We start from the raw sequence: 21,219 nt of genomic DNA on the forward strand, positions 1-21,219 counted from the left end.
AAAATAGAGATAGTAGAATCACACAAGCTAGCTACTGTAACTGTTTTTGAATAAAAGTAGTTTCACTTTGAGTTGAACACAGTTTTAGTAGCTTCCTTACATGAAGCACACACTATCAAATATACAAACTAAAGAATATGTGCACATAAATGCGACGAATATTCACTATGACAGAAAAAAAATAGTATCTAAGTGTCTGAAAAGGTTTGAATTTATGTTAGAATTCCTAGATATACACTATATGTTGATGACTTGATTGGCATAGGTAACAGCTAATGACTGAATACACACGTACATGTACAGTACATTCACTATACAAGCTGCATGTAGCTACGTGTCCCATTGCACTATCATGCTCCTAAACCATGCTGTCTTGCCAATGCGGGTCAACATTTACATACATCAAAATTAAAACGAGATGACATATTTATCAACAATAAGGTGATTTGCCTCATCAATGCTAGGGAAAGAAAGAAATCGCATGTGTTATCACACCTCGCACACACTGTATAGCCAGACTGCCAGCACCATGTGACTCGACTACTCTATGCTCACATCTCAGTGAAATATGGCTGCGTCATGCATAATGCCTCCGTCAGAGCTAATATGAGAAAATATGTCGCCAGACAATCTCATTCCGAAAACATAAAACTGATGAAAAAGCTGTGAAGAAACCCCAAAGTGAGAAGACTTACTTTGAATAGGCAGAGAGACACGCGGTGGGTGTAGATATCAGTGGAATTGTTCAGAGTCTGCAGGAAATACGCTGGACATGTCATCTACATATGGCATGTAGATTACACTAGCTTGGAAAGCTGAGGTCATGTGAACCGATCTCTTGGCGGGTAACTATAGCCAATCACCTCGGTGACCCTATGTCACCTTAAACCAAAAGCTGCCTATTAGCACTCAGGCTGTATTGACAAAGGTATACATTGTAAAATAAGGAAGTCAAAGGCTTACAAAATATTTCAAGCAGCCACCATAAGCTGATGACGCAAAGCTACAGTGATAAATGTGGTTTGAATTCAAATGACAGGACTACTATGGCCTCTCCTGAGGGGTTTATTTCTTCCACAGTGACCTACATTCTATGAAATATATCAAGTTGTAAGGTCACCCCAAAACATTGACACTATTGAGAATGTGGTGTTTACTAAACCATTTAGAAAAAGGTGTGACACCGCTTGCTAGCATACAGAATATGCAGGTATACTAGCGGCACATGCTGTGTATAAACACTGACAACATCAATATTTGACAAACTTTCATTAGTAAATTAGCATTCTGGTATATTTCCCAGATGGGCAAGTTTAGTATGTTACTGAAAATAAGATTATCCACAGTCAACTGCAATAACATCTAATTAAAAAGTTAATTAAATATTCTTAACATGATTCACACTAAAATTAATTAATTTATAATCCGCAATTTAATATGATTAGTAGGTTCATCAGCTTAGAACAACACACTATTATAGTTGGGTCAATGTCTTTTCGGAAGTGTTGGTCAAAAAATGGTCAAAACTCCGCATTGTACTGTTTTAAATAAAAGGGACAATCAAGTATTTAAAATGATAGCACTTATGATCATTACACAATAAGGGTAGGCATGGCCTCTTAAATGTCAAAGATGAATAACAAATGAGTAATTGCATGACCTGGGGCAGTCTAGTAAGTTTACATTGAATAACAAAAGCAATTATATGGAAAATGATAAAATTACTACTCCCACTTAAAAAATATCACTTGGGAACACCATGTCAGAATCGTAGTAACACTGCAACAGGACTACTTGTGATAAAGTTATGTTGCATGTTACTTCACACGTGACTCACAGGAAGACGAATCTGTACGGATTTCTTGTCTAAAAGCGGATTTCAAAGTGCACGGCTTGTTTTGGGTCAAGGCATCGTACAACTCCAATTAATTATGACTAATGTATAATTCATAGCCCTTGAAATCTCACACAAAGATTTCCCCTATCTAGCACCTATTAATAGTGCATAATTACCTTCTTTCAATGTCAACAAAACCTTATCATTTGAATTGACAATGTCAGTTGACTTCCAAAGTTGGTCTAGTGATATATATTCATCCAGAGGTGAACACAATCACAACAATACATGTTGAAATTATCAGACAATGACAGCTTTTCTATGCAGTAAGTAGCCAATATTACACTTTTGTAAATAAATCACGAGCTGAATGGAATCACTCAATCATACATAATAAACCTAGCATTCCATCTCAGTACTTAGAAACCGATATTTTCAGTTTCCTGTATAGCTCACATATATCCTTTGTCATCTGTTACATTGCAATAATTCATAACTTTGAAAGAATATGTACATTTTTAAATAAATTTCATCCGACTTTCACGAAGAACACAAACAGTAACATGGCTGATATACAAAAAATACTAGTGATTTTATCAAGAATTGTTTTTTCTTCTCAATGCTGATATAGCCATGACTGGTTTGGGGTTGTTTTTGGGGTGTTTTTTCTTGCAAATACCCCAAATGTATGAATCTTACTTTTTTCTTTTTTTTTTACATCTGTGATGTATACTAAATTTCAAACAGGTGAACTTGTCTGTGTGTATGTGTGTATAATATAATCAGATAACATGACGAAAAATAAAACGCTGGGGCCAAACCAAGAATTAGTTTTGATAATTTGAAGTCCAAACAAACTCTGGCTTTTTACACACTTACATACATGTAAAATATTTTCTGTTATACTAGAAAATTGGTGTACAATGTTGACCTCTGACATGTTTATCACGACTGAATTTACACAAGTGGAGTTGATTAGGAAGGGGAGCGGAGGTGGTTTCTAATCTAATCAAACCCAACTCAACCCATAACAAAAACTTGTCCCAACCCTAACCAATCTCAACCAACAATATAATTTTGAGGGTCTCATAATATGAATAAAACTTTGCAAAAAAATTGCTACCCTTGCAATGTTTTCATGTAGAGACATAAATTGAATGTTTAACTTTGATTGTACAAAATGGATGTCGTCGTTTTGAATTTCGGTATAATATCAGTATTTCTAATGTCTCTGGTAAACTCCTACGCCTTTGTAATAATATTACCCGTATATAAACTCAATCAATTCACCCCACCCCCATCTCCACTCAATGCACACATAGACTCCATGCACCCACACACTCCACCATCATTATTATCCTGATAATGATTTTTTTATGCAAGACAGAGATATATAGTTTGTTTAAACTTTTATTATCAATGTTTTTGCCACGGTTGGGGAACCCCAGTAACAGAAAGGGGAAAGTGATGAATCAATTCACCCCCCAGCCATCCCACACACTCCATCCCCATTTTTATCCTGATAATGATGCAATACACAATGATAGCAGGCTGATTTTTCAAGCAAGCCAGAGATACATAATTTGTGTAAACTTCTATTATCAGTGTTTTTGCTATGGTTGGGAACCTTAGTAACAGAAAGGGTGAATATTGTAAAACTGAGATAGCTTCCAATACATCATACCATAATTTGATGGGGAACCAGTTACACAGTAAAATGACAGGGGAACTCAGGTAGACTTTACCTGCTTACCCCATTTAACAAAAAACACTGTTAGGAGACCCCGGTACAATGACAGGGAGCTCGGCTAGATTTTACCTGCTTACTGCCCTTAACAAAAACTCTGATTATGGTCATGTGATGACTACTGTGCCCTAGAAGCCAAGCCTCTAAGCACTGTAGTAACTTATAACCAACCAAATTCTGGTGTTCCCATATCTCTTACTGTGCATGTGAATGGTGACTCACAAGAAAACTTAGTTTTTGGCTTTCATTTAGAAGTGTTGTCTTCAATATCTTACAGTATACCAATTTGACATTTCAATGGTTCTGTTGTGAAGTAATCAGTTTCAATTTGACCCACAATATAAAATCAAACACAAGAGAACTTTTTTAAATTTTTGTTTTTTTTAAATCTCTTTTTTTTTTTGTGTGTGGTAAAAAATACAAAATAATGTTTCATTGACTACTTCCTATCACAGAACTGGTGTAAATACAAAATAAAGTTTTATCAATTCTAATTTTACCATGAAAGGATGGATTGAAAATTTGGGGCAGGTATTGTAGGAGATAATGTTACCGTGTGATCATCAATAATTGACAAACTTCTATTGTGACTTTTTTTTTCAACATTTGTAAATTAGCAAAATTAAAACCTGCAATTCTCCATAAATTGAACTGTTTCCGAAACGTGTGTTATATTTAATTCAGGGGAATACCCCAGTGACATAAAACCAACTTTTAAATATATCTATACATAATATTCTCAGATTCTGATGCTGGTTTGATAATTCTAATTTTCTCTTTTCAGATTTTTTCCCACAGATTTGAAACTTTAGAAATGAAGGAAGACTTTTCATAACATCCAGATTTTACAAAGAAATATTTCCAGAAACACAAATCAGACAAAAAAATTATATTTTACACCAACAAAACTTGCAGATACTGGGCTACACGTGTAAGCTATATTGGCAACGCAGCACCGGATAATGCATGGAAATCTACCTTCACTAAACTGCATATCAGCTGCTCCTCCTGCATAAAACAAATACTGATAAAATCTGTGAGACTAACACCTCAGATATCACTGCTTTCAAAGCAAACAAGGCATTTCTAGTAGAGTAAAACACTGTATTATTGATTTCATTGATCTGTGCCAATGCTTCAGAGGATCCAACATTCCAAACACAAAGCTTATTCAATAAAGAGGCCTACATTGCAATCTTTCCCTTTGCCACAATCAGGCTAGCCATTTTGCTATAAACACAGCACACAAAACACATTAATTAATTGGCTCATCAATACATTTGTTTAAACAGATAGTTAAATCCCCAGTTTACTATTTCAAACAGTATCTACATTGTACAACATAAAAGGATACATTTATTTATTTTATTTAATTCAATATATTTATGACACATACACATCACTTTGTACACAGTTACCTTACACTGTGTATGAATTGTAATATTGACATAGAAATGTGTATAACAATCAACATTATTATTATATTACTAAAAATGATGTCTTTCCCTCTAGTTCTACATGACGGTGAAACAGGCGAAGGAAGACCATATGACACATTTGGTAATCAAAAATTTAGTTTGCTGCACACCTTATATATTTATGAAATATTATCATGTTTATTATTATTATTATTATTATTATGTTTATATAATATGTTCTCATATGTCTTTCTCTTTGCCTCTATATGAGGGGGTGCAGCAGGACATGACTACAATATGATATCACAGGACTGGTAATCAAAATTTCAAATCTATTTTGTTGCTCTCCAAATAAATACCTTATATATGAAGTGTGTATGAAATCCAATGTTGATATAGAAATACTGTCTGTCTGAGTCAAAATTATTCACATATTCATGGTACGTCTTTCCTATATGTACCTCTACATGAGGGTGCAGCAGGACATGCCAACTCTGTGACATCACAGGTCTGGTAATCAAATCTAGTTTGCTGCACTCCAAATAAATATAACTTATGAATTTTGATATTCATACAGAAATACATGGAGAGTAAGTATGGCAATCAAATCATAATTGTGGTACGTCTTTCTCTTTGCCTCTACATGAGGGTATGGCCAATTATAGCACCGGTTTGGTAATTAAATAGTGTTTACCACACTCCAAAATAAATATAATTCAGGCAGCCTATAGTAAAGTACAAGGAATACCACTTGAATGGTACTACATAACATGTATCTTGGTAGTAAAGTGTGATAAATAAATCAACTAAGCTGCACTCAACAACTATGAGAGCACTTTGTAAATCTCCTACTTGCAGATTAGGATTGACTAAATGAGTTCCATGAACTCTTATTTTACCATATTTCATTTCCAGCTTTTTTTTTTTGAAAAGTAAAATTAACCACATTTCGAAATTTCAAATCTGCATACATTTTAGAAAACATATTCTCCAACTGTACTGGTAGGTACTATTGACACATTTTGTCCTTCTGTTTGACAGGAGTGGTTTTATACTGTAAAAAGTAGAAATTACCAGACTTCACGAATCTCTACCACCATTCATAATAAACTGTGTACTAGGTTGTTGATAGGGCTTTCAAATATTGCAAAAATTAGATATTTTGAAATCCCTGCATCTATTTTTTCTTACAATTTATCCTTACCTTGCTGACTTCTCTTTTTATATTTTCAGGACCCTTTCTGTCGTAAAAATTTGGTTCAAATTTTCACTTATTTGGTCTATATGTTTTACACATCATGCATTCTCCCTTCTAACCAGATCATGTTCACAGGCATTCACACTTCCATCTTTTTTGCAGCATGCTGGGTTTTAATATTACATTCCATTTAGTATCAGCAGTACTCTTTTATCCTCAAATGCAATTTTTTTTTCAATCTATTTTCCTTATTTCTATAATTTTCAGTTAGAATTCTCACTTTTACACCAGTTCAGTCTACAGTAGTTCTATTCCAGATTTGCGGCTAAATCTTCTCACGAGAAACCAAACTATCAAATAAGGACATAATATTTTAATCTCACCTAGACCAGAGACTTAGTATTTCTGTAATTCAGGCAAAGGACATAATAAAGCTACCAGCATTTGATACACTTATATGTGCACATAAAAATCAACATATTTGAGTGAAATATCACGCTTATAATATATTTATAAGGGGTGAGAAAAGTATGGAAACACAAATCTTACTTATACATCCCATCAACTACTTGGTAAATTACTACTAGATATTGCCACCATTGCATATACAATTGTAAAGTCTACTAAGAGGCCACCTGCCACACTTAATACCACCTTCATTGACGGCAATTTGTTAAATTTGGAAGCTCCTGTTCAAAAGCTGTCCATAAACTCATCTCTATTTGTACCACTAATGATGGGCTGGACTTCACATTGTCAGTGGTAATCCAAGCATTACCACACAACAGCCATGTTCATGTTCTCTTTCTCAGTTTCAGAATTCTATCATTAGGATAATAAAGTTAAGACATGCCTGAGGAACACTTGGATGTGTAAATCCATTCAGACGTCATAATTAGGAGTCAGCCAGCCAGACAAGATTATTGACATAGTGTGGGGAAAAGCAACCTAACTGTAAATATTTTCAGAAGCATGGTCTGTGGAAGTAAAAGAATACATTGACAAACCATTCATTTTTACAAGGGCAGGTGTCACAAACACTTTCACAAACACAATAGGTGCACAAAAGACAACCATGTAAATGAATACCACATTATGCAACCACTTATTCAAGAAATTGTATGCCACTAGGATACAATTAACACAAACATTTTCCAAATGGCAGACATCATCAATACATACTGACAAAGGAACACTCTAACCTAGCTACAAGTTAGGGCAAGTTATCAAAAATACAACATGTGGCGCGTGTGCATGTGTGTAATATGTCAGATATGACTGTCGAATTAAACAACACGACAATCTCCCATTTGAGCCCCTACTGGTTTGTACTACCCAGTGGTAGTACAGATTACATTTGTCTACACAATACTACTTATCATGATGCGTAACCTTTCAGCATACGACACACTTCCTGAACAGTAGTAGTTTCTCTCAGTACATTTATTTTAAGCCACTGATCCAACTGCCGCCATAATTTTTAACCTTGTTTATCTGATAGGCTGTTTGAGCAGTGATGACCTAGCTCTAAGGATAGCTGACTGCATGTTCCAAGGACTCGCATACCATATTGTATGGAAGTCCCATTCCTATGTAACCACTAACATCCAGATACACGCCACTGAGTTTGCATGCATGCATGAGAGGTCAGCTGGCAAATATCTTTTATAACTCGACAATATAAAAGCATAACGGATGAGAACCTACCTTTTTGTGTGTTGTTGACTTACTGCTGTGAGTTTCTGTGCTCGTACCATCTGCCGTTTTTGAATTTGGGGGTTGTTTTATCGTGATTTTTATAGCTGGACGGCTATCAGTACTTGATGCCGTGCTACATTTGGACGATTTTTTAGATGGCCTTGTAGTCTTCAATCTCAATTTGACTTGGCCCTCCTCAAAATTTGTCTCCTGGATGCTAAATTCAGGCATCTGGGCATCAGTATCAATATCCTCTTCAGTGAAAATACTCTTCTCTGAAAAATTGTCTCTGTCTACTTGGGCATCTTGTTGGGGACACGTTCCTTGTGAGCTGTTATTTTTGTTCTCCATTGTGCCCCCCACACTCTGAGGCCCATTAAACAAAGCTTCTCTTTGTTCCATACCTCTCACCAAAACACTTGACTTTCTCCTGCCAATAACACAATATTTGGAAATATTACTTTTGACCTGAGCCTCGCGATACATCAAAAATGAGACCGCTCCTGTGTGCTTAGACACCGGTCTGTCATATCACACACCAAACGACAGTGGGCTATCACCACAATCAAAATATACAATTCATAATACATGTTATCGTTCAATATAACTGTCGTATATATTTTTTCCACGTAAACTATCAGGTGCTCCTGTTGTGCATACAATTCATTTAACAAACATGGTTGTCTGAATATTATCATCAATGCTGGAAAACTGGACATGAGTTGTCAAAAAGCACACGTATGTTGTACAAGTCTAGCGCTAATATTTTGACGGCTAGTCACACGCATTCTACACTAGTGGGCAACTCACCAACGGGAAAATGTTTGATACTCGTGGCACAGTGATCACTAAAATGGTCCCAAGCCGGGTAACATATTGCTAGATCAACAACGGTTTGAAAATCTGTCATATTTACCTTATCGTTTGAGCTGATTTAGGTATCTTTAGCTAGCTCACCGAAGGCGGGAAAATCGCACAAAAAGGAGGGTACCATTGAATGCGAATACGCCATCATCGTAGAACAAAAATGGCGACCTCAAGAGGTACAACTAATTTGCATATAAACTTGATAATAGTAAAGTAGATTTCGAATGAGTTAGGGCTAAGAATAGGTCGACAAATGTTAAAATTTCCATGGGCAGTACAAGAATTGCCCAGGAAGTCGACGTTTAAATGAAAAATCCGAATGTTTTCGCTAAATATTTCCCATACTACATTGCGAAAATTCAAGATGGCAGCGCCCATGTGGAGGGTGATTGGAAGTAACGGTGAGATAAACTTGTTGTTTTTCACGAATCGTTGTTTACATTATACCGTATTGTTCATGCGATTAGCACATTCATAATATAGTTGATCCAGAAATGGGACTTTAGTGGGCTGCCTTCCCCAAAGTGTGGTGTAAACTGAAATGATAAATTTGTTTACTTGGTACATATCACATGGTGTACATGATCTGTTGTGATCGGTGTTATTGCTAGGCTTTAATTTTAGCTATAAACTTAATAAAGTACATTGTTACAGTAAATCTACAACTGTATTCATCTTAAACTTTACAAATAAATCACTTTTGTAAGTGTAGTAAACAGACAGACGGTGTAGCATATCAGAGTCATGGATCATTGTAAAACTATATATGGACTGTAATATATTACATTTTATTATTGAATTAATAGTAATACTTGGTTCACATGCTTAGGCAAGTGTCTCTTTCCTCAGTTCCCTGCCAGTGTTTGAAGTTTTGGCAACAGTGTAGAATACTGGGCCAATTGTACAATGAACACACTGTACATTCGAGGAAGGGGGTCAGGGTTAGGTTAGGGACTGTTTTATATGTATAACTGGAAATACATATATTTGACCTGGGATCATTGGGATTGTGTTAGACTTACTAAACATAAACAAAAGATTGGTAATCTCAAACACAGTCAGTCCACTCTTCTACATGTGCCCAAAGTGAATTTATAAGAAACAAATTACTATTAAAAAGAATAAAGTCAAAACAAAGACACCTATTGTCACACACACACACACACACACACTATCTATCAAGTAAAACAACAACCTAAACTTGCAAATGATCAACTTTGAATGTATATGTTAAATATAGTGTTCTGGCAAATGCTACCTTTTTAGTTGCAATTGTTATGAATGCATCTTGGGGATGAATTTCACTGAAAACCAAAGTTCTTAAAATCTCTCAAAACTTTGTCATATGATAGCTTGTTCCTGGTCCTTTTGAAATAATAAAAGAAATTTAGGAGTTCACCATCTTGTTTTCAAGGAAATCACCAGTCTTTTATTTTCTCATAGAGTTAACACAGTATTCACTGGCCATATTGGAGTCTATGGCCATATTGGATTCAGTGGCCATATTGGATTCTACGGCCATATTGGATTCTACAGCCATATTGGATTCTAAAAATGAATTAATTTTGACCTCTATTTCAGAAATGTGTATGGTGATCCCCTGATGTTTTTTCTAGATTTTAACTAAGAATTGTTTCCTGAATGAAGTAACAGCAAAAATTTAAACTGGTTATTTCTGAGGCACATTTCACTTTGACGCTAATTTTTCATCTCAAGAATCACTTATGTTAATCCGATAACTAAAATTTACACAATCATCACTAATAACCAAAAAGATCAAAGTGCAGGTGAACAGCACATCCAACCAAGTTTAGATTCTCTCATTAAGATTTAGCTGATAGGATCTTGGTAACCATATATTTTACTTGCATTTTTAACTTGTTAACCTTTCATCATTCAATTTTATCCTTTTCATCTGTACGTATCCTCTTTTTAATAACTATGCTATTAGAGCTGCAGTGAATTACTCGATTAGCCAGCCAGGTTTTCTTGTTAGTCTGTCTGGCATGGCTATTATTCACATTTGCATTGTATAGCATTGCAATGGGGTGATAAAATGATCAGTTGAAAACATACTTTATATCATTGGTATCAGAATCATAGTGAAAAGTGCACATTAACTTGTCAATGGTATGCAGTGATTTTGATTATCATTTCAGGAACAAATGAACATGAAAGACAATACTGGACGTTTTTTGGAAGTATTTATTGAGACATAAAAGTGCAAGTTGGCCTATATTATACTTTATAGCTTACTTATGAAAAAAAAATCCTTGACAGAATAAAAGGGATTTTACGTCTTGTTGCAGATAACATGTGATATGCTAATGGTCGTAGCTACAACGGTTTTCAAACATGTGATCATGGTCAAGCTTTCGCCGTGGCCATGTGCGATGATGTTGAGAATAATATTGTTGCTAAGTGTTTGACACTTTCAGCTTGACCACCCTCATGTGTGGTTGCTAAGGATTCAATGGCTCATGCGGGATCTTGTGAGATCTGCTGTGAGACGAAAAAGAGCTTATTGGATGAGTTTGTGACTTTGTATCAAAATAAATGAAGAGTATATATGACCTACTTATCTTTGTTATCATTGTAGGATTGACTGATGCAAGATTACAACTACAAAGATGGAAACAGGTGAGTGAACAACCCAGAATGAAGTAATAATAGCAACTCAGTTGTGCTCCAACACCACTGGCACCGTTTGTAAATAAATACTGATACAGTTTTGATGTACATTTGAGATAGAGTGAAGTTCGTGAGGTGGTAGTTTCCATGGAGATTGCCAACAGTAGTACAGTTGACAAGTGGATTACAATACATGTACAAGAAGCAGTGAAACAGGAACTGCAAGCTTCCTGAGTTGTGATGAATTATAAATGACTTTATTAATGTGACCAAGTGACATCTGCTCTACTTTGTCAAACCAGTGCTACTCTTACTCACAGAGTCAAATTATGAATTTAAAAAATAGAAAAAATAGAAATGTCATGTCAGTTTTCATCTTTTATATTAACTACTGCAATGGCTTTGAACGGGTGGGGTGAATAGGTCAAACCAACCAGTGCTCCCAAAGCATTTTACCAGGGTTTCCCTCCAAAATTATGGTACATTGTAACAAAGTACAAGAGTTTATGCACAATTCAGGAGATTATTCCCTTCTCTGTTACCTACCAACATTTTAGTACAGCGCATGGAAGTGTATGCAAATTTATTGGATTTCTCTTTTCTCTTTTACATTTAATGGTAACTCTATACCAAGGCCCAGTGTGCCTTCTAATGAGAGCCAAAGATTGTTGTTGTGAGTCAAAATGAGAAAAACTAGTGAGTTACCGCATAGTAAGGGATATGGGAACACCAAATTTAAGTGAATCACCAAAAATTCATGTGCATCAGTGGCACGTCAAATTAGCTGAGAGGGCACACTGCCAAGGCCTTTACATCACTTCCATCTAAGTTCTGATCCAGCTCCATACTGATATGAAGTGAAAGTGAATGAAACCATCACATCTTATCCTTTTAAACATCTAAGATTTATCCTTCCCCTTAAAAGGATGGTGCAATCTATTTTGCAGATGATGGTCGACTTGCATGCTGTTTGCTGGAAACAATTGTTTTGAAACTAATAACATATAGTAATCTTCTGGGAGTGGTCTCATTCATTACCATAATTATGTATTTTACAAGCCGGTAAATTGGATATTGTAATTGTGGGTGTTCTTTCAAACAAACAATACACATGTTCCGGTCTATAGACCCTAGTTCAATGCTGGCTATAGTAATTATTGTTGCCTCAATGTTTTGTAGATATCTAATGAATATATTAAAGCCACTAGTTCAGCATTGACCAAAATACCAGATCCCAATGGACCCAATGAACATAGTAGGATTTTTGGAGCATCTGCCTGTGGAATGAAATATGTCCTGTTCCATTTTTCAATAAAAAAAATGTATAGTATAATCTTGAGTACACTATATGCTTAGTAGGGATGTCTCATTGAGAATTCACATAGATCCTGAGTTCAGACTTCATACCACATAGACCCTGAGTCCAGACTTCATGCCACATAGACCCTGGGGCCAGACTTAATGCCACATAGACTCTAGGTCAAGACTCAGTGCCACTCAGTGCCACATAGACCCTGGGACCATACTCAGTGCCACAATGACCCTGAGTCCAGACTTCATTCCACATAGACACTGGGGCCAGACTTAATGCCACATAGACCCTGGGTCCAGGCTTCACACCACATAGACCCTGGGTCCAGGCTTCACATCACATAGACCCTGGGTTCAGATTTTGTTAAGGGGTTCTGTAATAGACTTGCTTATCATTATCATACACAATTTTGTTGTATGTTTTGTTAATATTATTTTTGCAGAGTTGCATGTTTTGTATGAATGTACACACCAGTAGCAGCTACTCTGTACAGGAAGCCACAGCTACAAGTACACATGAACAAAGAGCTATATTTAGAACAAGTGAAAGTAATCCAGTAAGTATGATATCTCTCTGGTTTTAACAATTTTAATTCAATATTGGCTATTATGTATACTGCTACAAGGTATACATGTATGTAGTAGATACTTTGTTTGTTTAGTATCAAGTTTACCCAATGATTCCCAAAACAAACACAGAAGTATTCCACTACAAGATCATTCCTACACACCAATTTAACTTTTATATCTACTAATATATAATATTGAAGATTGTATTAAAGGTAGAACTCACCTCAGGAACAAATATCCCTCAAAATCAAAGTTCTTAATTTCTTTCCTAACTTTGCTATATGAAAGTTTGTCCCAGGTCCTTTTGAGATAATTAAAGAAATTTTGGGGTTCACCATTTTGTTTTCAAGGAAATCATCTACCTGTTATTTTCTCGTTGGCGGCCATATTGGATTTTAAAATGACTAAGATTTGATGTCATTTTGACTTCTATTTCAAAAATTTGTTTGGTGACCCAAGATCTGTTTTCTTGGTTTTAACTGAAAATAGGTTGGAGAGTTCTTGAACAAAGTAATAGCAAAAGTTTAAAGAATTTATTTCCGAAGTGCGTTCTACATCAATTTTTTTTATGCAGAAATTAATTGATACACTTCATAGATATCAGACGTATATAATGGAAAAATGTAGAAACATGTATTTTTACTCTGAAACACTGATTTATAAAACCCTCTACTGACAAGCACTATTGGCTCTTGAATTTGATTTGTGTGTAATTCGGAATAGAAAAAAAATAGTACCATAAAAAGGAGGCAATTGACAGCAAAAAAGGAAAGTAGGTTTTAAAGAATATCAATTCATAGAATATTTCATGGCAGATTGTAAGGATTTTTTCTCTCTTGCATTTGTCTTTTGAAAAGTCTGCATTCATGATTACTATCAGTGTTATCTATTGAAAGAAAACAACTTACATAACACCCCCTGCATATTAACGTCCCTCAAGGACTTTTACAACTACAGAGCTTGCAAAGTGTACAGAAACCTAGCTGTATGTGCAGTGCTGAACCATTATAACATTAGTAAATTGTTCTCTCTAAAATGAGTCTGGTAAGAAGTGAATGGTGGGAAAGATGTGTTTTAGCAAAGCTAGGGAGTTAGATTAACATCATATTGAGGATAAGAATAAATTTAGACCCCCTAGCAAACACATGATTTCTGTTTCAACAACACATTACCAGTTTTCACTTACCTAGTATTAAAATCAGTTGACAAAAAGGGAAGCTAGCAAATCATGTAAATTGTAAGATGATCTTCCTTTGATTATATGCAGGTATCAGTGTCCATAGAATAACAGAATTGATTGTCACATTATGGTACTTCACCACCTACTTGTCATAACATGCATGTTATCAACATGTAGTTTATCACCATGTGAATACAATTTAATGAGTCCAATTAGAGACACAAACATCCAGCTGTTGTTAATTGTCATTTTAATGGTATCATGGGGATTATTATCAACTACAAAATGCACTTGTTATAATTAAATTCCACCCTATTAATTCAAGATATTGTGTTATGAGACAGCCAGGAACAACAAAAGACTTTGTGCGGTGAACCACCCCAAAGGGTGATTGTGTGTTTCTTGTTTTGTTAGTTTTGGTGTGTTTCAGGCTATTCTATTGCTTGTTTGCTTGCTTTGTCCTGTTTTGTGTAGCTGTGTTTTGTTGTTATCTCATTAGAATTTGGTCTTGAAATGAACCAAAGATGAAATTGTAGTTTAATTAATTGATATTTAATTTGATCTATTCGGTGAAGCAATGTAACAGTAGCAAGTCAAACTATTGGGAAGCAAACACAGACACAAACTAGAACTACAATTGCAACCTATTGTATGTAAGCTAGAAATGGAACTTGATGCAGTTACACTCACAGTGAGGTGGTTTCTCATCTGGTGGCACATTTCTAGTTTTTAGTAGAACTGGTTAGGTTTATGTGACTTCCAGTGTTTTAACACTGTTGTGATTACAGGGTAATTATATCTACATAACAAAGGTATGGTTATCACCCACTTGTGTAATCTACCACATCAAAGGATACTTTTAGTTTGTGTCTATCTTACTTTGCTGATACTTAGCTTATTTTCTGTAGTAATAACAGTAGTTTTATGTGTACAATTTGTGGTCTTTAGGATCTTTTTGGTAGATTTTTTTTTTATCAAATTAAACTTCATGAAAAAGCTCACTGAGGATTCAAACTGTCTTTGTGCTGTATTTTCTTTACATCTGCATTACACTTATCTATACAGCTATTGTAACGGTTGTAGTTTTTCTGTCACACCTAAATGAAGGAAGTAGAACTATTTGATCAATTTGTTATCATTCTAATGTGGTGTGATACAAATAATACAATTCCACTAGAGATTTTTACCAAAATTTACCCCAAGAAATGGTATTGTTTTTGTAAATTAATGATAAACTTGAGTCTCACTCTAGCCAGGTATCTTACCAATTCTCGGTAAACTGAGATAGAATACTACTGCCTATGGGCAGATCATAAAAATAACAAACATTCAATTTCATGGTTGATATCAAAACTTCCATTCCACATGCTTCACATGCATTTTAATTCACTATAGGCACACGTGAGAATAAGCCGACCCGAACTTCTTGTTCTATTTTGACACTCTAGAATGATGTAAAATGCTATTGCAGGTGCCGAGAATTACCTTCAGGCGAGTGTACAGTCAACAATATGAGACCAAAAATATGCAGTTAAAGGGACAGAGTCTGTAACATTATGGATTTTCGGGTTTTCTTTTGATTCATAATGATGCTGTTTCGTATATTAAAACATATTAAATCTCATCGAGCAACTTGTAGAGCTTTCAGATATGGTATAAAAATGAAATTATGGTGTAATTTTTTGGTTACTAAAAATTTTGAAAAATGACAGTGTCGGTTACAAGCCTCTGTGTGCATACACAAGCATCTCTATCAGGCTGATTTGCTTCTCAATATGCTTTAGTGTGCATTATTAGTTAGTGTATGTGCATTTTTACATTAAAATAAGCTAACAATGAGACCTGATTTATAAATGTGGACTGTACAACTACATATTCAAGCACCTCAGTGTATTTTAGTACATATTATATGTTTGTGCATTTTATTCATTGACTATAGCCAAAAATGGGACCCAAGTTACCAACTGTGTATGACTTTTAAATTTCCAAATGTGAAATGTGTCTCGATACATATCGTGTTAGTGCATTTTGAACATTGACTGCAGCCGAAAATGGGTGCTGAATTACAAATTGTATGACATTTAAATTTCCCAAATGTGAAATTGTGCAGAACAGTAAAATTGCAAGTGTTTGTCAGTCCATTATTCTGTCAAACTAAAATTATGTATACTTGGCATGTATCTGTTATAAATTAAGTGTATATGTTTTCTCCCCCTTGTTGTGTCCATTAATCAATTCTCAAATTTATTAGAGAACGGTAATGAGAGAAAAACTCCAACTGTAGTAATCAGGGGAAATTTATTGCCACTACACCTCCAATGATGTGACCTGATAAAACGTGGTCTGCCTTCTAAAACAAAGTAATGTCAGTACAAACGACATAAGTACACAATTTTCACTAAATTTCACAATTTTCTCTCAATTTGTGTTAAATTTTGCAGTGAAAATGATACAATATTAGTTCTCTTCACAAAAATTTAGAAATGAAACATTAGATATTCGTGATAAAAATAGTATGATTTAATGATTTTCAGTAATTTCTAATAGAAAATATTAAATATTGGTAAAAATAGCCCAGAATTAAGGAATTTCACTATAACTTGCAAGATATTGAATCTTTGTACAGGTAACCCGAATAATATACTTTTTACCAATATTTTTAAACAAAGTATTAGATGTTGGTACAAATTGCTTGATTAAATGATTTTCAGTAAAGCAACACAATATTGAATATTTTTATAAATGTCCCAAATAAAATGTGCTTCTCTAAAATTTTAGAAAAAGGATAATATTCAGTGTAGTACGAAAAGCGTAGAAAACAGGACGTATGAAAGACCTTTTTGAAATTTTGAATATTGATACAAATTCTAGAATCCAGATCACAATTATTGTCAAGAAAATTTCAAAATTAAGTAATGTCACAAGTAGAATTTTTTGTAAAGCGAATCCTATTTGCACAAGAGTCTATCTTGAAGAATTTTAGAATTCTAAAATCAAGTAAAAAACACCATGAATGAGGTAGATTCAGTGATTTTTAGCACAACTGAACAATAGCATTCCGTCATGCTATAGGCATTGTAAAGTGTCTGTCTGTCTGTGCATGTGTGCGTGCGTAAAAAATGTAACGTCAAAAAACTGCTCGACAAATTGTCGTGTTATATGGTGAGGGTGTTGCTTTGGCTGTTTAGTTGGGAGTTGTTCAAATCAAAATGATCGAACCACCGGTATGTGATTTGGGTTTTTAATAGAAAATGTGAATTTTGGTAAATAATTACCTTCATTGTCAGGCTAGTAAAAAATGTTATTGTTTGATTGATGGAATGAAATCATTAGTAACTTTGATGGAGTAATTTACACCTAGATGTGTGAGGAACCATTATTAATCTATCATTGAGGTTGCTTAGTAACACAGTTTTCAGCACAAATGAACTATAAGGTTCAGTCATGTTAAAGGCATGGTATATATCAGTCTGTCTGTCTGTATGTATGTGTGTATGTGTGTGTGTGTGTGTGTGTGTGTGTGTGTGTGTGAGTGTGTGTGTGTATGTCTGTCTGTCTGTATGTATCTTGTATGTATGTCTGTCTGTGTGTGTATGTATGTATGTCTCTGTCTGTCTGTCTGTCTGTCTGTCTGTCTGTCTGGATGACTTTACATGTGACTAAAACACTTTTGAAAAATTAACTCATAAAATTGTACAGTTATGCTACAACGCCATTGGTGTTATTTTCCCTGGTTGCTATCATTAAGTGACATCGTAACGTTCCACAAATCGTCCAAATTACATGATTTTTCAGTAGGTTTCTAAAATTACATATCAAAGCACAAATGAAACAATATTGACTGGAATGTAATGTTAGTAACAACTGAGCAAATAAGACAGAATAAATGACTCACTGAAATTCTCATATTTCATCGTGTCTGTCAGTGTCAGACAGAGTTATTTTGCAAATTTATTGCAAAGTTGTAACAACAAAAGGTGAAGTGTTATTGGAATCGGTTACCTGAAACGACTATTAATTTCAGAAAAAGTGGAAAATGCACAAATGGATAGCTGCAAACCATTAACCTTTTCTGAGAGCAGTGCTTCCAAATTCGTCAAATTTTTAGTTTTTCTCAGAAATATATGTTAGTTTTTTTCATCACGTCTCATTGTATTATGTATTGAATACTTAAAAGCATGAAAAGATTAAAATATCTCAAAATAATGAAAGAAAATGTGAAGATTTTTATATTGAAATATTTACAATGAATGTTTCTTCAATGCATGTTGCATGTACTGTGCATAGAAAATCAAACTACTGCATGTATTTCAGATTAAAACTAATTGACAGAGAATTGTGTGAAAGCTTCTGTGATTTTTTTGTCTGCAACTACTTCCCGGAGACTAAATTTGGCATGTGTAGTCTGGTATACTGCATCAAATGTACATATCACATAAAAGTTTAACACGTTCAAACAGAAAATATAGAATTTATATCTTGGCTGTTCCACATCACGGCAACACACACATATGGCATCCATTCTACAGAGTTCAAAATATTGAAAATTGTGATTGTTCTTCTCCATTTTCTCAAATTTATTTATTTAGTGTTCACGTGTATAATAATATTCACCACTATTTTTTCTTCATGCAACTGGAAAATATTCCTGATATGAGGTTTGTCAGTACTCATCCTCAACTCGTATTGACATGGCCCCTTAAGTCACTCATATTTTCCTCGACTGAACAATTCAAAATATTTGGGAACAATGTATAAATATAATATCAAAGATTAATGTTCAACTACTTGTATATACTTTTTCTCTCTGAAATAAGTGATAAATATGTCGAGGATGAGATGCTCAGATTCACTAGACTGGCTCAAATCCTTTGGTGTCATACTCAAGTTTGTTATTCATTTTTAGTTTTATACACGAAAATGTCCAACTTTTACTTCATTCTTCCCAGTTACTAGAAGTCTCCCAAGGGACTGGTATCAGTCACTAGTACTCGTATGTCTTACTGGATGGAAAAGTTGGCTCTACACATTCACCCAACTGTTTCATAAGGCATAAAATAAATTGTTTGGTGTTTGGTTCCAGTTACCTATCCTCGCCTAGTTTTTCACTGCCGACCCTAATCTTTTTTTTTTTTTACGTATTTGAGAAAATTAAAAATTGTTAAGTCTTACGAGAAATAGGGGATGCAGAAACTGATATCAATTTAAAAAGACAATATAAAATTGTTCTTCCAATCTGTAATGGCTGTACATCTGATAGGAAGAAATAAATAACACAGAGACCATATGGAAATAATAGCAAACATAACTAACTGAACTAGACACACACGTATGAAAAAAAATTAATTAATTAATGCCCCATTATTCTATTCTAAAATTGAGTCTAATCAGAATCACACAATTATTTTTTTTTAGGCCTGAACACTCAGTCAGGCTATCACGAGTGAAAAGCAAATCAGAGATTTACATATGATGTTAGCCAATCAGAGAGCACTTTGTAAGTGCTTCACATCACTCCAAGATTGACACTACGCATAAAACTTTCATAGTAGAAAACAAAGCTGATTTATTGCGTCAGTATTATGCTGGCCTATTCTGTGCCTCTTTACAAATTTACTATACACGGATGAGTAAGGAAAAAAATGATGAATTGGTACGGAAACCCTTGACATGTTCAACTTTGTGTACCTCGTGTAAGAATTAAGAGAAGTGAGCATATTGCGGCATACTTACTACAGATAGATAAAACATTACCACTGAAGGGGTTATGACTGGACGTTGTATGACATCATATAATTAAATCTAGACAATAAAGATTGAAGAAACTGAAGTGAGGAGACATTTGACTTGAGAGAGACAGACGTCGTTATACATCACAACAAGGTAAATGGCTGTGTGTGTTTTATGACCTAGTCCCAATGGGAGACGTCGTAAAAATACAGAAGATGTGCATCTATAGTAAAATGACTTCATTAATTCGTGTTGACCCTCCATCCTTAAACTGCTGTGAAGATCACCTCGATGTGGTGATAAAGGTTGCAAAGGTTAATTTACTGCTGCTGTGTATTACATGCCCAGTGAATCCAAACTTTGAATAGTGTAAATGATAGTCAGAGTTCAAAGTTCAGAGGTCATAGTTCACAAGTCTACACTATACTCCAATTATAGAGTTTCCTTATTCAGTGCTTTCCGTTTCATTTTCTACTCCAGAAGTTAACTTCTGAAAACTGTTTATTTTATAAACAAGAATAAAAAGGTCGAAGTTGTATACAGATTTATTTTACTTTATAGATACCTAAATAATGCTATACAGGAAGTCGTTTTGGATACAACACAGATATAGTTACAAATTGCCAAAACTTACAACTTAATGACTTTGCTTTTAAGGTAGAATGCACCTCCGGGATGAAATTTGATGAAAATCAAAGTTATTCGATCTCTCCAAACTTTGCCATATGAAAGCTTTTTCATGGTCTTTTTGAAACATTAAAAGAAATTTGGGGGTTCATCATCTTGTTTCAAGGAAATTGACAATCTTTTATTTTCCCAGAGAGTTAACACAGTAATTGGCAGCCATATTGGATTCTAAAATGGGTTTCTGGTAATTTTGATATCATTTCGACCTCTATTTTACATATATGCATTGTAACTCATGTTTTTTTAAGTTCATTTGTCCATCCGTCCATCAGTCCATCCATAATACTAATATTACTAGTACGTCATTTCTCAGACATGCAATAACTAATTCCGTATAAACCTGGC

At 34.6% G+C, this 21,219-nt stretch overlaps 2 protein-coding genes across 5 annotated transcripts in view; one reads left to right on the top strand and one right to left on the bottom strand.

Moving 5' to 3' along the window:
- The window catches only part of LOC144443861 (uncharacterized), a 120,893-nt gene extending 111,984 nt beyond the window's left edge, over nt 1–8,909 (bottom strand). For 3 of the 4 annotated variants that reach the window (XM_078133441.1, XM_078133442.1, XM_078133440.1), the window contains exons 1-2: nt 8,815–8,909; nt 7,908–8,328 (exon numbers count right to left, since the gene is read on the bottom strand). In XM_078133441.1, the coding sequence (XP_077989567.1) occupies nt 7,908–8,300 (393 nt within the window). In that variant the 5' untranslated portion in view covers nt 8,301–8,328; nt 8,815–8,909. Of the gene's footprint in view, nt 1–695; nt 804–7,907; nt 8,329–8,814 lie in introns of those variants that run through there. The other variant, XM_078133443.1, reaches the window with a different exon arrangement.
- A 227-nt stretch (nt 8,910–9,136) lies between these two features.
- LOC144443724 (small ribosomal subunit protein mS29-like) overlaps nt 9,137–21,219 on the top strand; it is a 39,549-nt gene continuing 27,466 nt past the window's right edge. Inside the window, exons 1-3 of the mRNA XM_078133267.1 lie at nt 9,137–9,166; nt 11,365–11,405; nt 13,151–13,264. Coding sequence (XP_077989393.1) covers nt 9,142–9,166; nt 11,365–11,405; nt 13,151–13,264 — 180 coding nt within the window. The 5' untranslated portion in view covers nt 9,137–9,141. The remainder of the gene's footprint in view (nt 9,167–11,364; nt 11,406–13,150; nt 13,265–21,219) is intronic.

This window comes from Glandiceps talaboti, chromosome 12, assembly GCF_964340395.1.
Source record: "Glandiceps talaboti chromosome 12, keGlaTala1.1, whole genome shotgun sequence".
In the NCBI taxonomy this organism is placed as follows: Eukaryota; Metazoa; Hemichordata; class Enteropneusta; family Spengelidae; genus Glandiceps; species Glandiceps talaboti.